Source organism: Lutra lutra, chromosome 7, assembly GCF_902655055.1.
Source record: "Lutra lutra chromosome 7, mLutLut1.2, whole genome shotgun sequence".
Classification (NCBI taxonomy): Eukaryota; Metazoa; Chordata; class Mammalia; order Carnivora; family Mustelidae; genus Lutra; species Lutra lutra.
In genome coordinates, this window is record NC_062284.1 from 147,293,847 (window position 1) to 147,317,637 (window position 23,791).

The 23,791-nt window shown below is 41.6% G+C and overlaps 1 long non-coding RNA gene and 2 gene segments (V, D, J or C); 1 reads left to right on the forward strand and 2 right to left on the reverse strand.

Annotated features, from left to right (window-relative positions):
• LOC125104225 (immunoglobulin alpha-2 heavy chain-like) overlaps window positions 1–2,551 on the reverse strand; it is a 401,593-nt gene extending 399,042 nt beyond the window's left edge. Inside the window, 1 exon segment of the C gene segment in view lies at window positions 2,535–2,551.
• LOC125104252 (uncharacterized) overlaps window positions 1–23,791 on the forward strand; it is a 337,467-nt gene that overhangs the window by 271,516 nt on the left and 42,160 nt on the right. The window lies entirely within an intron of this gene.
• On the reverse strand, window positions 5,652–17,816 carry LOC125104235 (immunoglobulin heavy variable 3-33-like). The segment is given in 3 exon segments: window positions 5,652–5,681; window positions 17,356–17,652; window positions 17,756–17,816. Coding segments are annotated over 3 exon segments (357 nt in total).

Consider the following 23,791-nt stretch of genomic DNA (forward strand, 5'->3'; position numbering starts at 1 on the left):
TATTTTGATCTATTAGAAGAAGTTGTATCCCAAAATTTCTTATAAGAAAAAACTCTATGTGTATACAAAAAATAAGGTTAGATGCAATGAAGGATAAAATATGACTAGAATAATGAAGGTTCAAAAAGATTTTTTTTAAGAAAGGTATTGTTAAGATAAACTAGTTAAAAATGTTAAAAGAGGTGAGAGTAAAATTAAAAATATTAGAATAAGAAAAAATAAATTTAAAAAATTTAATTAACTTTGCAAGACTAAGGAATCATGGGGAGAGAGCCATGAATTCCATGCTTTGCTTTCTCCTCCTCTGGAATTCTGCTGTTCTCCTTGGTCAGTGAACTTGGTGGGGGATGGATTTCTTGCTGATCTTCTGGGGGAGGGGCCTGTTGTAGTGATTTTCACGTGTTGTTGCCTGAGGCGGAATTGCACCGCCCTTACCAGGGGCCGGGCTAAATCATCCACTCGGGTTCGCTTTTGGGAGCTTTTTTCCCTGAGTGCTTTCTGTAGAGTTCTGGAGAATGGGAATGAAAATGGTGGCCTCCCAGTCTCTGGCTGGAGGAGTTGAGAGCTCGGGGCCCCACTCCTCAGTGGGCTGTCGGAGAAAAGCGCTCAATCACTCCTGTCTCCCTGGCCTCTGGCTGCTCTCCGAGCTCACCCAGCCTGTGACCGAGTGTCTCTGTCTCTGGCGCACAGTACCGCCTGGAGTCTCCAAACCCCACAGATCCCTGCACTCTTCCAGGGGAGTCTTCCCAGATCTTGTGGGATCCCTGATCACAGAGCAGTGGCGGGTGACATGGATCACCGTTTAAGGTAACCCCAAGCTGAGAGCTCACTTCTCAGCTCTGTCTCTGTAGTCGGCTTCCCCTCTCCAATACCGGCGAGCTCTGCTACACTCAGACACCCCGGATCCTCCTGTAACCCTGTGGTACCAGAGACCATTCTATCCCCACATTGGCTTCACCCTGGCTTAGCCTTTGGAGAGATGTCCCTCAGTGGAGCAGACTTTTAAAAGTTCTGATTTTGTGCTCCCTTGCTCTGCCACTTGCAGGGAGACGGTCCTTCCCGCCACAGTCTATCTTCCCATCACTTTGGATTCACTTCTCTGCTGGTCCTACTGTTGGGTCCCCTATGTTGGGTCCCCCAATAATGGGTCTGTGATTAAAGGAGCGAAACTGATACAAAGAGAAGGTCAAGCAAAGCTTTATTTCACACCAAGCATCGAGAATCAAACCGACTGGCCGGGGCCATGGCTCTTACAGAAAAGGCGACCCCTCCCTGCCTCACAGACTAACTTTTATAGAGCAAAGCCATGTGGTTGGACCTGGCCACATACAGGTGGCAAATGAGATTGTAACACACAGAGAAAGCTGCACAGTCATGCTAGGTGACACATAAGTGACCAATTGAATTACAATTTACACTATCATAGACATTTGAACTAGCCAAAACCTTGGTGAGAATTGGCACCCAAAGGGCAGGAACCACACTCCTTGGTAGCTAGGGAGACAGTATGCATACTTTACTGATTGGATGTCTCCACCTGACCCGACTCATCCCTGCATTAGGGCTGTTATCTCTACCGATCAGATCCACCCTTGTATTTGGGCTTTGTTACCTGGGACTGGCTTCCCCAACTTGCTTTTAAGTAAGTTCCCTTGGGAGGTGGGCAGGGTCAATTTAAGTTTTACTGCATAAGCAACAAAATTCAACAGAGGTGGGGCCGCTCTGGCTAAATAGGCCCTTACACTGCCTTTCAGAAAGTGGTCCATTTTATGTTTCTAGAATTGCTGCTCTTCTCTTTGAACTTCTCTTGGATTTGTAGGTGTTCAGAATGGTTTGATAAACTAATTAGCTGATTTCCTGCTACCTGAGGTCATCTTAGTCTGCTACTTCTCTGCCATCTTGACTCCTCCTCTCCTCTGTTACAATTTATTGAGGAGAAGAGTAAACATCACTCCTCTGGAAAGGGGTTTTGTGCTTTTGATTGTATGCAGGATATTTACATCATATCAGTTGAAATTATGACCATGTTACTTTCTCTATGTTCAGAATGAGTGTGATTTAAGGAGATGCATGTTAATGCTCACATTTACAGAAGGTTGATGTATGATGATTAACCCTATTTGTCAAAGTGACTGGGCCATGGGTGCCCAAATAAACATTTTTTCCGTGGGTGCCTGTAATGCTGTTTCAGAAGAGACTGGTATTTGTATCCATGGTGTCTGGGCCAGTGGGCATCATCCAATCTATTACAGTTTTGAAAAGAATGAAATGCAGAAGGAGGAAGAATTTCCTCATTCTTCCTTCCTGTATGCTTGATCTGGAACATTCCTGTCCTCGTGCCTTTGTTGACAGTTACCATTCAGGTCTCCAAGTTCCCCAACTTATGCTACTTCCATCCAAGCTAGTACATTAGACACCTGCAGCCCTTTCCCTAGAACCTGGCTGAGCCAGCTCATCCAGTAGATACTGAAGGTGAACCCACAGGCTGCACAGGAGTGATTTTGGGACCCCCAAGGTTTCACCAGGTCTCCTACAGACTCCACCAGCTGCACCTCACATAGACACCAGCAGGCACAAGATATCCTTGTCAGGAAACTGTCACAACTCCACACTGATCCTCTCATTCATATCTACTCACATAATGAATGTTTCTTGTTCACCACAAATTGCCTTTTAGAATAGTAACCAGGGAAACCCAGCCAACCACAATTTCCACGATTAGTTTTTTGTGTTCTGTCCTGATCACTGCATTGGAATACCTGGGATTCCTGGGCCTGGGGCTCTTCTCTCATATCTAGGGTCAGGGCTGGGACGTTTAATCAGCAGAAGGAGGGGCTTATTTGCATGTCCTCTGCCTATGCAGCTAGCTTGGGATCTATGTTGACAGAGAAAGCAGTTACAGTTAAGATGTGACTGCTTTTGATTCAGTGGTATTGACAACATTTGGGAAAACAGGATTCTTTTACCTTTGTTTTGTTTTTTAAAGATTTTATTTACTATTTGACAGAGAAAGACATTGTGAGAGGGGGAACAGAAGCAGGCAGAGTGGGAGTGGGAGAATCAGGCTTTCCACTGAAGAGGGAGCCTGATGTGGGCTCAATCCCAGGACTCCAGGATCATGACCAGAGCTGAAGGCAGAGACTTAATGACTGAGTCACCTAGACACCCAGGAAGATAGGATTCTTGATTAAAAGACTTTCCAGAGTATACATTTGGGGTCCATGTGCTACTTCGTTTTTACATATTCACACAAATCTTGGGGCATAAGCATCATGTTACCACATAAAGAGATGTCAACCTACACCCAGAATTGTAGAGGGTTCGTGAGACATCAAAGAACACACATGAGGTGAGAGTGAGCTCCAGGATGTGTATCTGTGCTCTTCCCCATGGGACCTGCTGCCTTCCTGAATCACTTGGAGAACAGAATGGACAGGTTCATGAGGAATGTATAACCCATCCTGTAATGGGTTCAGGGTGGTTTGCTTATTCTAGAGTTTACCTGCAATACAGAGAGAATAGGGTTCTGAGGTGTGTTTCCAAGTCTCTCACATTGCACTCTCTCTGCCTTCCTCCTAGGTCATCTCTGGGGATTATCTGTAATAGCTGTGGTGTGTGTACTTGACACAAAATGAAGTTCTCAGATGTGGAGTGTGTGGTATGGGGAACACGGGGTCAGAGTCAACATTCTCAATAGTGAGAAGATCACATCCCCTTAGATTTTCCTGTATTTCCCCTGGAATTCCTCCTTTTCTCTTCCTTTGCACCTCATCCACACATAACTATTGGTCTTTCTCATGTTACCTTAGACTAGGTTTAATGTTCTAGAATGTATAAATGTTAATTTTGCTGTATGTCCTTTTATTTTTAGGGCTCATTTTTTAAAAGATTTTATTTATTTGACAGAGAGAGATCACAAGTGGGCAGAGAGGCAAGCAGAGAGAGAGAGGAGGAAGCAGGCTCCCCGCAGAGCAGAGAGCCCAATGTGGGATTCGATCCCAGGACCCTGAGATCATGACCTGAGCTGAAGCAGAGGCTTAACCACTGAGCCACCCAGGTGCCCCTAGGGCTCATTTTTGTCAGCATCAATCCTTGGGAATGTATCCATGTCACTGCATGTAGCAAAAATCCTCTGTTTTATTTTATTTTATTTTATTTTATTTTATTTTATTTTATTTTATTTTATTTTTTTCAGTGTTCCAAGATTCATTGTTTATGGACCACACCCAGTGCTCCACACAATACATACCGTCCTTAGTACCCACCACCAGGCTCACCCATCCCCCATCCTCCTCCCCTCCAAAACCCTCAGTTTGCTTCTCAGCGTCCACAGTCAGCTTTATTGGCAGCATTGCAGGCAAGGAACACAGAAGAATTTTATTTTATTTTATTTTTTAAGATTTTATTTATTTATTTGACAGACAGAGATCACAAGTAGGCAGAGAGGCAGGTGGAGAGAAAGGAGGAAGCAGGCTCCCCGCTGAGCAGAGAGCCCGACTGGGGCTCAATCCCAGGATCATGGAATCATGACTTGAGCTGAAGGCAGAGGCTTTAACCCACTGAGCCACCCAGGCGCCCAGGAGAATTTTATTTTTGAAGCACTTTTTAGGGTTGGGATCATTTCCAGTTTCAGGTATTTCAGTAAAGTTTCTTCCTAGCCTAGACTTGAAGGTGTAGTGTTCAGAGAATGTGTTATTTATACTTTCCACAACAACAACTAACCTGACGTAGATGTGGAGGCACACATTTGCATCAATGTGGGAGATTATCTGACTTGGGAAGGTTTTCTTATTATGTAGTTGTTCTTACAAGCTCAGATTCACACATGGGAATTAGTATTTACTTATTTACTCATTTCCTTCAGAGTGTTATGTTTAAGGTTAGTATTAGAGTTAGAGGTAGGGTTAGATTTAGGTTAGAAGTTAGGGGCTAAGGGCTAGGGCTTAGGGCATGTGCCCAGTATCCCAAAGATCAGAGAGTGCCCAAAAAATAAATCTCAACATTGGCTAGGATGAGACTAGACCTGGCAGCCATCTACCGAGCTGAGATAAGAATGGGATTAGAGATTATGCTGAGTGAAATGAGTCAAGCAGAGAGAGTCAATTATCATATGGTTTCACTTATTTGTGGAGCATAACAAATAGCATGGAGGACAAGGGGAGATGGAGAGGAGAAGGGAGTTGAGGGAAATTGGAAGGGGAGGTGAACCATGAGAGACTGTGGACTCTGAAAAACAATCTGAGGGTTTTGAAGGGGCGGGGGTTGGGATGTTGGGGGTACCAGCTGGTGGGTATTAGAGAGGACTCAGATTGCACGGAGTACTGAGTGTGGTGCAAAAACAATGAATACTGTTACGCTGAAAAGAAATAAAAACTTAAAAAGAAAAAGAATGGGATTTGAGGCTCTACATACTTGTTTTTAAAAATGTTGATTCCAGAGAGGGGCAAGATGGCAGAAGAGTACGGGACCTTATTTAAACTGGTACCTGAATTGACCTGGATACATTCCAGATCACTCTGAACACTCACAAAATCAAATTGACATGTTAGGTTATGTATCAGGATATATACCAAGAGATTATCTCTAGTAGCTGGTTTCGAGGTATGATGTGGAGAGTCGCGATTCTGCAGGCAGATATTGGAAGATAAATGGAAGGGGTGGGAGCCTTCAGGACCCTGCACCTCCAGAGTGCAGAAGTCTCCAATGCTGGAGTCTGGGCACAGAGTTACAGACCAGTAGCCTTGGATAAAGGACTTTAGAGAACCCCCTCTCTGAAACATGGAGCTGCAGTGGCACATGTGTGAACTTGGGGCAGCTGCTGGTTTTAGAAGCACAAAGGGCAGAGACATGCCTGGATCTTGAAGCAAGTACTAGGAGTGTTGCTGTGGGGTGCACAACCCAGGACACTATGGTTTTTAGCACCACAGACAAAAATGGAGTCAGTGTGACGTGGAGAGCTTTCTGTAGAACAGACTGCAATCTCTCTGTTCTGAGACAGAAGTCTGAATATGGGCAGTTCTGCTCTGACTCTCGGAAGAGATGCAGAAAGCCACCAGCAAAAGCTTTCAGAGAACAAAAGCTCCCCCAAACTGGTTTTCACTGAGCACAACCCCCCCCCACAGAGTGCAGGGTTGTGCCCAAAGAGGGTTGTCTGAAAACACCACCACAGGCTCCTCCCCCAGAAGTCAGGCTGAAAGAACAAGAGGTCTACAACCTAATGTCCCTATAGAACAGGTACATCTTGCTTGGATTGTGGTCAATAATTTGGACTTTGTATATTCCCCCAACCACCTCTCAACAGAATGACTAAGAGGAGAAAGCCCTTACACAGGAAAAATTCAGAGACTCTGACCTCTGCCACAGAACTAATGGATGTAGTTATAAGCAAGATAATCAGAAATAGACTTCAGGGTAACCGTTATACAGACAATAGCTAGGTTGGAGAAAACCATTAATGGCAGCATAGATTCTCTAAGGGCAGAAGTGAGAGATGATCTGGCAGAACTTAAAAATTTTGTCAGTAAGATCCATTCGAATCTAGATACTCTTTTATTTTTTGATTTTGCTAGAGAAACTACTTAGCACCCATTATCTTGGTTTTTTCCACATATGCACCCCATCATCGTGATGTAGGTACCAGTTTTACCACTATTTTACAGGTGGGTATGTACACACCGCAGCACAGAATGGTTGTGTGAATGTCCAGGTGAGCACAGCAGATGACGTTGAGCCCCAGTGTCTGAGTCTGTGCTCCTCACCATGGGACCTGTTTGTTCCCTTGAACCTCCTGCAGGACAGAGCTGGACATGAGATTTTCAGGCTTCCTGAATTTCCCGAATTCCCAGTAGCCTGATGTGTGGAGACCAGGTCTTTCTGTCACAGAAACTTGGTGACACTGAGAATCCCTGACAGAGACTCACAGAGCTTCTGGAGATGCTGTGGGTTATCAACAACACAAGGGACATTTACGCCTGTTCTCTCTGTACACGTCAATGGAACTTTAAATAAAGATAAAATAATGGAATTATTAATTCAAAAATTAACGTCAGAACACCTGTGATCAGAAAGCATGCTGTTAGTTGAAGACAACTCTTCATTCCTGAAATGGAGATCATTGTACTTCTACATTCACATTTATTGCCATGATGATATAAATTATTTTTATCCCAGTGCTTCACCCTTGGCAAGTTTGGTTTTTGTCATTTTGATGGTTTATTCCAGAAAATGGAGGACCCTTCTGTATTTCCACAGATTTACAAACTGTTTACTGTGTTTCTGTGTGGGAGAAGTTAACAGAGCATTTAGCTGGAAACCCGAGAGAGGAGATCAGCCCTCAACCAACCTTTTGTCTTGGATTATGAGCTCCGTGGCTCTTGAGTCAGAGGGCTTGTGAGTGCACCCTGATGGTCCCAGTGCACCAGCAGGTGTCACAGACCCTTGCAGAGATACAGGGACTCCTCTTTTCCCTTCCCGATTTACCCAACATGCGAGGAGTTACCCTCTCAGTGTAACCACTACAGATTGTCCTGTTGAAAGGATATGTCCTCATACTCACCTCCTTTACTTGTGCTCCTCACTCTGCTCCTTAGGTTACAACATCCAGCTCTATTTATTGTATTCAGAGGTGAGCAGGAATATTGGATCAAGTCCCTAGGATCTATCAGGTGCCCTCAATCCACCGAGGTCTTTCCCTCCTGAGGGTATAAATTCATGGCAAGAACATGTATGGGATTGTATGGTAAATTCTATTGTATGGGAAATGTCTCCTGTCTCAGTAAGGTGAGGGTCAGCTGCTTGTCCTGGGAGGAGTAGTCCTAGAAACCATGTCTGTATATTTTTCTAATTATATTTGATGTGAATCACTAATGAAATTGCCATTGGTCTGAGAATTGTCTTCAGTAGTTATTGGATTTTAGTCATTCTGACAAGCATGAGGTGACATCTTTCCATGGTTTTGATTTGTGCTTCCCTGATGATGACTGACGTTGAGCATCTTTTCATGTATCTGATAGCCATCTGGATGTCTTCTTTCAATAAGTGTTTATTCCTTGTTTTCTTCTCACCGTTTCTTAATTGCATTATTTCTGTGTTGAGTGTGGTAAAGTCTTTATAGATTATAGGTATTAAACTTTATCAGATATGTTTTTTCCAAATATCTTCCCCCATTTATGACTCATATGTGGAAATTATGAAGGAAAACAGATGAACATAAGGGAAGTGGGAAAAGAAAAAAATGAGGGAGGGAAAAAACCATATGTGACTCTTAATAATAGAGAACAAAGCGCAGGTTGATGGAGGCAGATGTGTGAGGATTAGGGAGATGATGAGCATGAAAGAAGGCACCGGTTTTGATGAACACTAGGTGTTGTATGTAAGGATGAATCAGTGAATTATACTCCATAAACCAAGATTACACTGTGTGGTAACTAATAAAATTTAACTTAAAAATAAAATAAATAAGAAAATAGCAGCAGCTACTGGAATACATGGGTGGTGTCAGGCAGTGAGGACCAGGGAAACAACAACATGCATCCTCAAGCTTGGGCTTGTACCCTGAGGAGGGATGGGAAGTGCAAGGAAAGGCCAGCTGACACTTGTCCATGCTTTCTGAGTACTCAGAGGCACCGCTGTGAACCAGCCCAGCCCAGCAGCTCAGGACGACCACACTTGGGCAGGATGTGGGATGCAAGGTGTTTGGACAGCTGCCAGTGAGGTGTCGGCACAGATGAGTTAGGAAATGCCAACACATATGGCTCCACACAGAGAGTCATGACTGTTTTAGTTAATTAATGTCCAAAACCAGTCAGGGAGAAAATTGATAAATGCAAGGAGTTGAGTCTCTTTACTCTAATCTCAATGATTATGACCTTTGAGACATAATTTCTCTCTTTGAACCTAAATTATTCTATTCAAATTATTCTGATTATTCAAATTATTCTATTCAAATTATTCTGAAACTTTAAAAACATTCACTAAATGTATGAGTGTAGATTTTCTGTATTAGTTGTTTAAAATGCCTGCCTTTGTTTTATTTTAGAAAAAATATACCATATAATATGTAGATTCTTAAATTTTTGAAATGTAAAATGCAATGGTGACAAGCATATGCACCACATGATTTCACACTGAAGCATCTCCAACAGAGTCTCATTTCTTCCACCACACCTGACATGTGGTCCAGCCCTTCCATGTTCAGGGCCTCAGGACTGGACCTTAGTCTTGCGCCTCATAGGATGTCATCCATACCTTTCCAAGAGCTTCCTGGTGTTATTGATTTAACCGAGTAGAGTTGAGATACATAGAGTATGTTTAATGTTTACCAGTTGTGTTCCTTTCTTCTCTCACGTACAAAGGACATAAACAGAAGGCAATTATGCAAAAGTTAAAATAAAGCAAATGAATAGTCAAGAAGCAAAATTTAAAAATAGGCAAGCTGTCCTGGTGATCACAGCTTTGCTGTAAAGCTTGAAATCAGGTAACGTGATGTCACCAGTTTTATTTTTGTTTTTCAACATTTCCTTAGCGATTCGGGGTCTCTTCTGGTTCCATACAAATTTCTGGATTATTTGCTCCAGCTCTTTGAAAAATACCGGTGGAATTTTGATCAGAATGGCCTTAAAGTATAGATTGCTCTAGGCAGTATAGACATTTTAACAATGTTTATTCTTCTGATCCAAGAGCATGGAATGGTCTTCCATCTTTTTGTGTCTTCTTCAATTTCTTTCATGAGTGTTCAGTAGTTCCTAGACTACAGATCCTTTACCTATTTGGTTAGGTTTATTCCCAGGTTCTTATGGTTCTTGGTAATATAGTAAATGGAATCAATTCTTTAATTTCCCTTTCTGTATTTTCATTGTTAGTGTATAAGAAAGCCACTGATTTATGTACATTGAGTTTGTATCCTGCCATGTTACTGAATTACTGTATGAGTTCTAGTAGTTTGGGGGTGGAGTCTTTTGGGTTTTCCATATAAAGAATCATGTCATCTGCGAAGAGAGAGAGTTCAACTTCTTCATTGCCAATTTGAATACCTTTTATTTCTCTTTGTTGTCTGATTGCTGTTGCTTGGACTTCTAATAGTATGTTGAACAAGAGTGGTGAGAGTGGTCATCCTTGTCGTGATCCTGATCTCAACGGGAAGGCTGCAAGCTTTTTTGCCATTGAGGATGATATTTCTGAGGGTCTTTCATAGATAGATTTTGTGAAGTTCAGGAATGTTCCCTCTATCCCTATACTTTGAAGTGTTTTAATCAGGAACGCATGCTGGATTTTGTCAAATGCTTTTTCTGCATCAATTGAGAGGAACATGTGGTTCTTCTCTCTTCTCTTATTAATCTGTTCTAACACACTGATTGATTTGCGAAAGTTGAAACATCCTTGTAACCCAGGAATAAATCCCACCTGGTCATGGTGGATAATCTTTTCAATGTGCTGCTGGATCCTGTTTGCTAACATCTTGTTGAGAATCTTAGCATCCATATTCATCAGTGATATCGGTCTGAAATTCTCCTTTTTGGTAGGGTCTTTGCCTGGTTTGGGAATCAGCGTAATGCTGGCTTCATAGAAAGAGTCTGGAAGTTTTCCTTCTGCTTCAATTTTTTGAAACAGCTTCAGGAGAATAGGTGTTATTTCTTCTTTGAAAGTTTGGTAGAATTCCCCAGGGAATCCTTCAGGTCCTGGGCTCTTGTTTTTTGGGAGGTTTTTGATCACTGCTTCAATCTCGTTACTAGATATTGGTCTATTCAGGTTGTCCATTTCTTCCTGGTTCAATTTTGGGAGTTTATATTTTTCCAGGAATGCATCCATTTCATCTAGCTTGCTTAGCTTATTGGCATATAACTGTTGATAATAACTTCTGATGATTGTTTCTACTTCCTTGGTGTTAGTTGTGATCTCTCCCTTTTCATTCATAATTTTATTAATTTGGGCTTTCTCTCTTTCCTTTTAGATTAGTGTGGCCAATGGTTTATCGATCTTATTGATTCTTTCAAAAAACCAGCTTCTAGTTTCATTGATACGTTCTGCTGTATCTCTGGTTTCTACCTCATTGATCTCAGCTCTAATCTGGATTATTTCCCTTCTTATGTGTGGAGTTGGTTTGATTTGTTGTTGATTCTCCAGTTCTTTAAGGTGTAGAGACAGCTGCTGTGTTCTGGATTTTTCAATTTTTTTGAGGGAGACTTGGATGGCTATATATTTCCCCCTTAGGACCGCCTTTGCTGTATCCCATAGGTTTTGGACCGAAGTGTCTTCATTCTCATTTGTTTCCATGAATTGTTTCAGTTCTTCTTTGATCTCCTGATTGATCCAAGCATTCGTAAGCAAGGTGGTCTTTAGCTTCCAGGTGTTTGAGTTCCTTCTGAGCTTTTCCTTGTGATTGAGCTCCAGTTTCAAAGCACTGTGATCTGAGAATATGCAGCGAATAATCTCAGTCTTTTGGTATCAGTTGAGTCCTGATTTGTGACCCAGTATGTTTTCTATTCTTGAGAAGGTTCCATGTACACTTGAGAAGAATGAGTATTCTGTTGTTTTAGGGTGGAATGTTCTGTATATATCTATGAGGTCCACCTGGTCCAATGTGTCACTCAATTCCCCTTTTTCTTTATTGATTTTCTGCTTTTATGATCTGTATATTACTGAGAGAGGCTTGTTAAGATCTCCTACTATTAATGTATTCATATCAACATGACTCTTTATCTTGATCAATAGTTTTCTTATGTTATTGGTTGCTCCCATATTGGGGGCACAGATATTTACAATTGTTAGTACATCTTGGTGGATAATCCCTTTAAGAATTATGTAGTGTAATCAAAATGGATAAAACACCTCAATGTGAGACAGGAATCCATCAGAATCCTAGAGGAGAACATAGGCAGTAACCTCTTCGATATCAGCCACAGCAACTTCTTTCAAGATATGTCTCCAATGGCAAAGGAAACAAAAGAGAAGATGAACTTTTGGTACTTCATCAAGATCAAAAGCTTCTGCACAGCAAAGCAAATAGTTAACAAAACAAAGAGGCAATCCACGGAATGGGAGAAGATATTTGCAAATGACAATACAGACAAAAGGTTGATATCCAGGATCTATAAAGAACTCCTCAATCTCAACACACACAAAGCAGCCAATCATATAAAAAATGGGCAGAAAATATGAACAGACACTTCTCCAATGAAGACATACAAATGGCTATCAGACTCATGAGAAAATGTTCATCATCTCTAGCCATCAGGGAGATTCAAATTAAAACCACATTGAGATACCACCTTACTCCAATTAGAAAGTCCAAAATTAGCAAGACAGGAAACAACATGTGTTGGAGGGGGTGAGGAGAAAGGTAAACCCTCTTACACTGTTGTTGGGAATGAAAGTTGATGCAGCCAATTTGGAGAACAGTGTGGAGATTCCTCAAGAAATTAAAAATAGAGCTTCTCTATGACCCTGCCATTGCACTACTGGGTATTTACCTCAAAGATACAGATGTAGTGAAAAGAAGGGCCATCTGTACCCCAATGTTCATAGCAGCAATGGCCACGGTCGCCAAATTGTGGAAAGAAGCAAGATGCTCTTCAATGGACGAATGGATAAGGAAGATGTGGTCCATATACACTATGGTGTATTATGCCTCCATCAGAAAGGATGAATACCCAACTTTGTAGCAACATGGACGGGACTAGAAGAGATTATGCTAAGGGAAATAAGTCAAGCAGAAAGAGTCATTTATCATATGGTTTCACTTATTTGTTAAGTATAACAAATAGAATGGAGGACAAGGGGAGATGGAGAGGTGAAGGGAGTTGAGGAAAATTGGAAGGGGAGATGAACCATGAGAGACTATGGACTCTGAAAAACAATCTGAGGGTTATAAAGGGGCGTGGGATGGGAGGTTGTGGGCACCAGGTGGGGGGTATTAGAGAAGGCACGGATTGCATGGAGCACTGGGTGTGGTGCAAAAACAATGAATACTGTTATGCTGAAAAGAAATTAGAAAATAATTATTAAAAGAAAAAGAAATTATATAGTATCCTTTTGTATCTCTGAGTACAGACCTTAGTTTAAAGTCTAATTTATCTTATATGAGAATCGCTACCCTGGCCTTCTTTTGAGGCCCATTGGCATAAAAGATTCTTCTCCACCCCTTCTCTTTAAATCTGGGTGTATCTTCAGTTTCAAAATTGGTCTCTTGTAGACAACATATGGATCGGTCCTGTTGTTTTATCCAATCTACAACCCTGTGCTGTTTTATGGGTGCATTAGGCCATTCTCATTGAGAGTGATTATTGATAGATACGTTTTTATTGACATCGTGTTACCTTTGAAGTCTTTCTGTCTGTAGATTGTCTCGATTTTTCTGTTCAATGATATTCTTAGGACTTTTCCTCTTTTATAGAACCCCCCTTAATATTTCCTGCAGTGTGGGCTTGGGGTTGCATAGCCTTTTAAGCCTTGCCAGTCTTGGAATCTCTTTATCTCTCCATCCATTTTGAATGTCAGTCTTGCTGGATAAGGTATTCTTGGCTGCATGTTGTTCTCATTTCATGCCCTGAATATATCTTGCCAGCCCTTTCTGGCTTGCCAGGTCTCTGTGGACAGGTCTGACGTTATTCTGATGGACTTTTCTCAGTATGTAAGGAGCTTCTTTGTCCTAGCTGCTTTCAAGAGGGTCTGCCTACAATTATAATTCTTCATTCGTAGTATTAGGTGTCTCAAAGGCTTTCAAGAATCTCTAATCTTGGGAGGAAACCGTTCTGCCTCTAGTACATGAACACTGGTTCCATTCGCGAGATTGGGAAAATTTTAATGAAGAACTTGTTCCACTATATCTTCTAGACTTCTTTTTTCCCCCTCCCCTTCATGGATTCCAGTAATTCTGACGTTATAACATTTCATGGCATCATTTATTTCCCTGATTCTGTTTTCGTGGCTTCTAAGTTGTTTGTTCCTGGCTTCCTCCTGATCCTTTCTTTCTGTCTGTTTGTCCTCCAAATCACTAATTCTATCTTCTGTCTCAGTTTTCCTAGCTTTTAGAGAATTTAGTTTAGATTGGAACTCATGAGAGCATTTTGAACATCATCCCTGGTTCCTTTAAGTTCTGCCCTAACATTGTGAACATCCTGTCTGGTCGCTTTCAGTTCTGCCCTAATCAATTCCGTTTGGTCATCCATGGCTTATGTATAACATTATATACTATCAGGACAAACACAAATACACAGAAACACTGGCAGAAGAAAAAGATGGGAGAGTGGTTATAAATTCTCAGTGTGGGCGAGGAAGGTCATTTTGAAGGTTATTTTGATTCTTCCTGGATGTATCTTTTTTTTTAAGATTTTATTTATTTATTTGACAGAGAGAGAGAGAGAGAGAGAGAGAGAGAGAACACAAGTAGGCAGAGAGGCAGGCAGAGAGAGAGCAGGCTCCCCGCTGAGCAGAGAGCCAAACCGGGGCTTGATTCCAGGACCCTGGGATCATGACCTGAGCCAAAGGCAGAGGCTTTAACCCACTGAGCCACCCAGGTTCCCCTAAGGATTTTATTTATCTGATTGAGAGACAGTGAGAGAGGAAATACAAGCAGGGGGAGTGGGAGAGGGAGAAGCAGGCTCCCTGCTGAGCAGGGAGCCCATTCTGGGGCTCAATCCCAGAACCCTGGGATCATGACCTGAGCCAAAGGCAGATGCTTAATGACTGAGCCACCCAGGCACCCTAGATGTATCTTGATATCTTTGTTAAAGGACTCAACTTTCCTAAGATAAAGGGGGATTAAAAATTGGTTTACCTATAGGGGTAGCATTGATTGGGGAAAGGGGATTACCTTGAAGGTTAACTCTATATGAATATTAGAAAATAAAAATAAAAAAGTAATAAATTAGACTAAACTAAACTAAAATTAAAAAGAAATTAAAAAGAAAAGAAAAGAAAAAGAAAAACATGGGTATATGTATCAAAAAGTTCAGGTTAAAAGGTTATTATGGAATTTGATGTACTGGACATCTCACTATTATGGTAAATAGGTTAAAAATTATCTATATAAAAAAATGAAGCAGAATAGTGGGAACGAGTTAAAAATAAAAGTTTTTCTATGAAGTAGTGGTGGTTGTTCTCTTGTCATCTTTTTTTTTTCTTTTTTTCCCCCACTGGTTGGTTTTCTGTGGGAGGGGCCTGCCACGTGGGTTTTCCATCAATGATGATCCCTGAGTTAAGTCCTCCTCCCCCACCCCAAGGTGGTGGGCTCTGAGGAAACCGGTTTTTCAGGCTTTGGTTCTCTGGAGGTTTTTTGTTTTTTTTTTTTTTTAAATTTATTTTCAGCATAACAGTATTCATTGTTTTTGCACCACACCCAGTGCTCCATGCAATCCGTGCCCTGTCTAATACCCACCACCTGGTTTCCCCAACCTCTCACCCCCCCGCACCTTCAAAACCCCCAGATTGTTTTCCAGAGTCCATAGTCTCTCATGGTCCACCTCCCCTTCCATTTTCCCCCAACTCCTTTCTCCTCTCTAACTCCCCTTGTCCTCCATGCTATTTGTTATGCTCCACAAATAAGTGAAACCATATGATAATTGACTCTCTCTGCTTGACTTATTTCACTCAGTATAATCTCTTCCAGTCCTGTCCATGTTGCTACAAAAGTTGCTCTGGAGGTTTTTATGTTTGTTCATTTGTTTTCTCTCGCCTTGACAGCTTTTGATGGTTTTGGGGGGTTTAGAGGAAACAAACTGCACCCCGAACTCCCTCTCAGAGAGAAGCCTCAGTCTGATCCCCTGTGGGTGCTGCAGAGCACATAAGATCCCCCTTGGCTGCTGGCAGAGCTTGTTCCGAGTCATGGTCCCTGGGAACACAGGATCTCGGGCTTGTATCCAAAACCACAGCAGCGGTGGCTGTCTGGGCAGCTCCAGACCACCGGAGAGGTTCCAAGCAGCGATCGCACACTGAGATTTTCCCGCTGGCCTGGGTTGGGAGTGCCTTGTTTTTCCAGGTCTAGAGCACCAGGCTGGTGCCTGCGTGCACCTCTCTCAAGGGAGGGTGTGGGGGTTGCACGTCTCAGGCTCTGATAGCATGGTGAGGCATTCTGTTGTCTGGCCAAGCTCCTAGCCCCTCAGGGGATTCAGACCCCATGTGTTCTCGGGCCCAATGGTGTCTCAGGGACTAAGACCTGGTTTCTCCACTGCACTCTCTCCAGTTCAGTGCCAGGGGTGGCTGTCCTTCGTTTGGGGACTTAAGCCCCTGTCCCTACTGCCCTGATTCCCACAATCCCCCCCCCCCCGAGATCCTTTGCTCTTTTTGAGTGCTTTCAACCAGACTGCAAGTTAATGCTGTTTCCCAGACGCAGGGCACTCTTGTATTGGGGTATTACTTTCCAATCAGTCGCCTCTGGTGGCTCCCGCCCCCTTTTGTTTATCTTCTAATATCCGTCCGATGTTCCCACTCTGCTTTACCTGCTCACTGGTGTCTTGTGCCCCTGTAGAGATCCAGATGTGTATAATTCTGATCTCAGACTGACTTCATGGATGATCAGAGTTCTTTGGTAGGTAATCAGCTCACTTTAGGGTACAGGTTGAAATGGCGCCTCCTCCTACTTCCCCACTATCCTGTCTCCCCCCCCCCCTTGGCTAATTGATTTATAAAAAATGAATCAGACCCTGGTTTCTTTCATCTCTTCTGTTGTTTCCTAGTTTCTATATAATTTATTTCTGCTCTAATCTTGCTATTTCCTTCCTCCTGCTATATACAGGTTTCAGTTGATTTTTTCTGGCCCCTTTAGGTGTAATGTTTGTGGTTTATTTGATATTTTTCTTGCTTCTTGAGGTCTTCCTGTATGCTGTGTATTTATGTCTTAGGACCACTTTTGCTTCAGAGAAATTACATGATTGTGATAGAGGTTTTATACTCGTGTGTGTGTGTGTGTGTGTGTGTGTGTGTGTGTGTGATTTTTCTGGCTCTGCTGGAGGATTTTGTGATCCACAGTGACTTCCACTGTGATTACTTTAAAGGTTTTGTTACCTGCATCAGGATATTTGTAATTTATTGGTATTTAAGGACAAGAGGAAACTAATGTACTTAACTCTGTGTTTTGTGCATGCTGGTATATTTGTCTTCCTGCTACAACTATGTTTCTAAGTCAGAGAGTGAATAGGTAAGCACAGAATGATGTCAAGGAGGCTCCCTTGAGGAAACTGCTCTATGGAGAGGAAACCCCAGACCCTGACTGGAAACCTACCACAGCTTCCATCTGCACCTGCTCCTGGGATTAAAGACAGAATTGGTGAGTAGTGTGCACCCTCTGCTGGTCTGATACCATTGTAGTTTGAGGTTGGTGTCTGGGCTCACACTGAGGTCCCCTCACTGTGTCTGTGGCACAATAATACACGGCCGTGTCCTCGGCTCTCAGGCTGTTCATCTGCAGATACAGCATGTTCTTGCCATTGTCTCTGGAGATGGTGAATTGGCCCTTCACAGAGTCTGCATAGTATGTGCTACTTCCATCATACCAAATAACGGCGACCCACTGCAGCCCCTTCCCTGGAGCCTGGCGGACCCAGCTCATGTGATAGTTACTGAAGGTGAATCCAGAGGCTGCACAGGAGAGTCTCAGGGACCCCCCAGGCTTCACCAGGTCTCCCCCAGACTCCACCAGCTGCACCTCGCACTTGACACCTGTAGACACAAGACATCCCAGTCAGGAATCTATTACACACCCATGGTTTCTCTCACTCATATCCACCCACATCCTCAATTTCTTTTGTTCTCCATAAATTACCTTTTAAAAGAACAACAAGGAAAACCCAGCCAAGCACAAATTCCATCGTGAGTTCTCTGTGTTCTGTCCTGATCAGTGAACGTGGACACGTAGAAATCCCAGGCCTGGGGTTCCTCTCCCAGCTGCATGGTCCTGGCTGGGCTGTTTTATTCAGTGGAGGGAAGACCCTATTTGCATATACTCTGAGTATATACTTAGCTCGAGACATAGGTTCAATTCTTTTCAAGTTAAAAACAAAGATTCCATTGTTTGTAGATCACTTTGATTAGATGGCACTGTGTCAGTATGTAGCATTTTAATGTATGAACAGAATTGTCTTTTCTTCTTTTTTTCTATTACAGCATTTTTAAAATCATTTTTAAAATTTATTTTCAGCATAACAGTATTCATTGTTTTTGTACCACACCCAGTGCTCCATGCAGTCCGTGCCCTCTCTAATACCCAAATTGTTGTGCTATGTTACTCGCTATACAGCACATCATTAGTTTTTGATGTAGTGTTCCATGATTCATTCTTTGTGTATAACACCCAGTGCACTTTGCAACCTGTGCCTTCTTTAATACCCATCACCAGGCTCATCCATCCCCCTACCCTCCTCCATTATAAAACACTCAGTTTTTTTCCTGGAGCCTGTAGTCTCTTATGGTTCATCTGCCACTTTGATTTCTCCCCTTCACCCCTTCATTCTGCTAATGTCCTGCATGGTATTCCTTATGTTGCACAAATAAGTGAAATTGTATGACAATTGGTTTTCTATGTTTGACTTATTTGACTCAGCATAATCTCCTCCAGTTCTATCCATGTAGAATAAAAAACTCAGTATTCATCCTTTCTGATGGCTGAGTAATATTCCATTGTATATATGGACCACATCTTCTTCTTTTTTTTTTTGAATTCTTAATCCATTTCTCTCTTTTTTTAATTTTTTTAAATTTATTTTAGCATAACAGTATTCATTGTTTTTGCACCACACCTAGTGCTCCATGCAATCTGTGCCCTCTCCAATACCCACCACATGGTTTCCCCCAACCTCCCACCCCCCTGCCCCTTCAAGACCCCCAGATTGTTTTTCAAAGTCCATAGTCTCTCATGGTTTTACTCCCCCTTCAATTTCCCTCAACTCCCTTCTCCTCTCCATCTCCCCTTGTCCACCATGCTATTTGTTATGCTCCACAAATAAGTGAAACCATATGATAATTGACTTTCTCTGCTTGACTTATTTCACTCAGAATTATCTCCTCCAGTCCCATCCATGTTGCTACAAAAGTTGGGGATTCATCCTTTCTGATGGAGACATAATACTCCATAGTGTATATTGACCACATCTTCCTTATCCATTCATCCGTGGAAGGGCATCTTGGATCTTTCCACAGTTTGGCGACCGTGGCCATTGGTGCTATAAACATTGGGGTACAGATTTACCTTCTTTTCACTACATCTGTATCTTTGGGGTAAATACCCATTAGTGCAATGGCGGGGTCATAGGGAAGCTCTATTTTTATTTCTTGAGGAATCTCCACACAGTTCTCCAAAGTGGCTGCACCAACTTGCATTCCCACCAACAGTGTAAGAGGGTTCCCCTTCCTCCACATCCCCTAAAACATGTATTGTTTCCTGTCTTACTAATTTTGGCCATTCTAACTGGTGTAAGGTGGTATCTCAATGTGGGTTTAATTTGAATCTTCCTGATGGCTAGTGATGATGAACATTTTGTCTGTACTCGAGGAACTACAGAACACTCATGAAAGAAATTGAAGAAGACACAAAAAGATGGAAGACCATTCCATGCTCTTGGATCATAAGAATAAGCATTGTTAAAATGTCTATAGTGCCTAGAGCAATCTATACTTTTAATGCCATTCCAATAAAAAACCACCGGTATTCTTCAAAGAGCTGGAGCAAATAATCCAGAAATTTGTATGGAACCAGAAGAGACCCCGAATCGCTAAGGAAATGTTGAAAAATAAAAATAAAAATGGGGCATCACGTTACCTGATTTCAAGCTTTACTACAAAGCTGTGATCACCAAGACAGCATGGTACTGGCATAAAAACAGGCACACAGACCAGTGGAACAGAGTAGGGAGCCCAGATATGGACCCTCAACTCTATGGTCAGTTAACCTTCGACAAAACAGGAAAAAAATATACAGTGAAAAAAAGACAGTCTCTTCAATAAATGGTGCTGGGAAAACTGGACAGCTATAAGTAGAAGAATGAAACTCGACCATTCTCTTCCACAGTACACAAAGATAAACTCAAAATGGATAAAAGACCTCAACTTGAGACAGGAATCCATCAGAATCCTAGAGGAGAACATAGGGAGTAACCTCTTTGATATCGGCCACAGCAACTTCTTTCAAGATATGTCTCCAAAGGCAAAGGAAACAAAAGCCAAAATAAACTTTTGGGACTTCAGCAAAATCAAAAGCTTCTGCACAGCAAAGGTAACAGTCAACAAAACAAAGAGGCAACCCACGGAATGGGAGAAGATATTTGCAAATGACAATACAGACAAAAGGTTGATATCCAGGATCTATAAAGAACTCCTCAAACTCAACACACACAAAACAGATAATCATATTAAAAAATGGGCAAAAGATATGAACAGACACTTCTCCAATGAAGACATACAAATGGCTATCAGTCACATGAAAAAATGTTCATCATCACTAGCCATCAGGGAGATTCAAATTAAAACCACATTGAGATACCACCTTACACCAGTTAGAATGGCCAAAATTAGCAAGACAGGAAACAACGTGTGTTGGAGAGGATGTGGAGAAAGGGGAACCCTCTTACACTGTTGGTGGGAATGCAAGTTGGTGCAGCCACTTTGGACAACAGTGTGGAGATTACTTAAGAAATTAAAAATAGAGCTTCCCTATGACCCTGCAATTGCACTAATGGGTATTTCCCCCAAAGATACAGATGCAGTTAAAAGAAGGGCCATATGTACCCCAATGCTTATAGCAGCAATGGCCACGGTCGCCAAACTGTGGAAAGAACCAAGATGCCCTTCAACGGACAAATGGATAAGGAAGATGTGGTCCACATACACTATGGAGTATTATGCCTCCATCAGAAAGGATGAATACCCAACTTTTGTAGCAACATGGACGGAACTGGAAGAGATTATGCTGAGTAAAATAAGGCAAGCAGAGAGAGAATAAATTATCATATGGTTTCACTTATTTGTGGAGCATAACAAATAGCATGGAGGACAAGGGGAGTTAGAGAGGAGAAGGGAGTTGGGGGAAATTGGAAGGGGAGGTGAACCATGAGAGACTATGGACTCTGAAAAACAATCTGAAGGGTTTGAAGAGGTGGGGGGTTGGGAGGTTGGGGGAACCAGGTGGTGGGTATTAGAGAGGGCACGGACTGCATGGAGCACTGGGTGTGGTACAAAAACAATGAATACTGTTATGCTGAAAATAAATAAAAAATGATAAAAAAAGAACAACAAAAAAAAGATATGAACAGACACTTCTCCAATGAAGACATACAAATGTCTATCAGACACATGGACTACATCTTCTTTATCCATTCATCCATCGAAGGACATCTTGGCTCTTTCCACAGTTTGGTTATTGTGAATATTCCTGCTATGAACATTAGAACGCATGTCTTCCTTTTTTTCCACTACATCTGTATCATGGGATAAATACCCAGTAGTGCAATTGATAGATCATAGGGTTGCTCAACTTTTTTATATTTGTGTATTTATTTATTTCTATTTTTAAAAATTTTTTCATGTTATGTTTGTTTTATTTTATTCACCATGGAGTGAAGCTCTATTTTTAATTTTTTGAGGAAACTCCACACTGATTTCCAAACCGGCTTTACCAATGTACATTCCCACCTACAATGTAAGAGGTCTCCCTTTTCCCTGTAACTTCTCCAACATTTACTGCTTCTTGCTTTTTCCATTTTTGCCACATAATTGTCTTATCATTTCTTTGTGCATTTTTAAAAGTCTTTCATTAATGTAGGCCAATTATACATTATTTTACCCCTTTAATGATGTTTAGCCTTAATTATTTTATTTATGGTACCTGCGTAAACGAAATTATTTTGTTAATTTCTTTTTTAGATAATTTCTTGTTAGTGTATGGAAACATTGTTTTATTTTGCATGTTGATTTTGTACCCTGAAGTTTCCTTGAAATCATTAAAAATAATCTAAGATTTTTCTTTTATGAAGTTGTGGGCTTTGACTATGTATAAGCCCATGTCATATGGAGACAAATATTTTTTTCTTCTTGTCTATTGATTTTAATATCTTTTATTTTTTTACTGCCAATCTCTTTGCAAAGGTTTTCCAAGTGAGGGCCAGAAAGTTTTCCCTTCTTTTCTTCTGGGTTTTTGGCCTAATAACTCAATGGACATAGGCCAGGTCTAAGGGGAAAATGAATTTCAGTTTGCATGTGCATGAGCTCCCAAAATATGGGAAATATTCCACCTAGTGTACGACCAACGTAGGCAGCATTTTTACTTCTTAGACAACCAAACATTGGATTTGTGAAGATTTGATGCAACGATTTGGGTTTAGGTTAGTAAATTAGTGAAGAACTAACAAGTTTGGTTTGCACAGTGTTCTGGGTCCCAAGTTCCCTATTGTGTGGGTGAGGATGATTCTCCCCTCCTGGTACAGGGAAGGGAACTTTCCCACAGATTTGTTTCTTGCTGTTAGTGAGCAAAGGAGGTTCAGTCTGTCTGCCCACTGGCAGGTTCTCAAGTGACTTTCATTCACAATAACCCAGGGACCAGATGACATACTGGGATTGCACATTTTATTCTCCTTCTTGATACCATGTTGAAACTTATGGTGGAATGTGCAACCTTGTCTGGCTTCTCATGTGGCAGGAAAGGCATGATGTTTTCACTGTTGAATACGGTGTCAGGTGTATTAGGCTTTTCATATATGACCATGATTTTGTGGAAGTAATTTCCTTCTGTTCTTCCATCATTGAGAGTTTTAAGTGATAAACATGTGTTGATTTTTTCAAACAGTTTTAGGCATCGATGGAGAGGATGATGTAGATTCAATTCTTCACTCTGTTGAAGCACTTTGTCCCATTTATTGATCTGTGTATGTTGAAGGAACCTTGCATCTGAGGGATGATACACTCTAGGTCATCATGTACGATCATTTCAGTGTGCATTGGCATTCAATATGCCAGTATTTTGGCAGGAATGTTCAAGGGAGATATTAACCTGAACATTCCCTTCTTGTGCAGTCCTTGCCTGGCTTTGGTGTTGGAGTAATGCTGGTGTCATACAATGAATTGAGGCATATTTATTTCTCATCAGCTTTAGCCTTAATTTTTCTTTAAATATTTATCTTCCACAGAGAAAATCATCTGATGTTGGAAATTGTTTTTTGTTCTTTGTTTTTTTTGCCTTTTTTTTTTTTGAGACTGAACTTTTTTTTGTTTGTTTTTTTTTTATAATAATTTTTTAAATTTATTTTCAGCATAACAGTATTCATTGGTTTTGTACCACACCCAGTGCTCCATGCAATCCGTGCCCTCTCTAATACCCACCACCTGGTTCCCCCAACCTCCAACCCCCCACCTCTTCAAACCCTTCAGATTGTTTTTCAGAGTCCATAGTCTCTCATGGTTCACCTCCCCTTCCAATTCCCCCCAACTCCCTTCTCCTAAATCCCCATGTCCTCCATGCTCGTTGTTATGCTCCACAAATAAGTGAAACCATATGATAATTTACTCTCTCTGCTTGACTTATTTTACTCAGCATAATCTCTTCCAGTTCCTTCCATGTTGCTACAAAAGTTGGGTATTCATCCTTTCTGATGGAGGCATTTATTACTTTAATTTAAATTCAATTAAAGGAGGGGGAGAAGATGGTGAAGTAGGAGACACTGTTTCAACTGGTCCCCTAAAGTGAGCTGATTATCTACCAGAACACTCTGAACACCCATGAAATCAGCCTGAGATGTAGGATTATACACTTCTAGATCTCTACGGGAGCAGAAGACACCAGTGGACAGTTAAAGCTGAGTGGGAATATCAGACT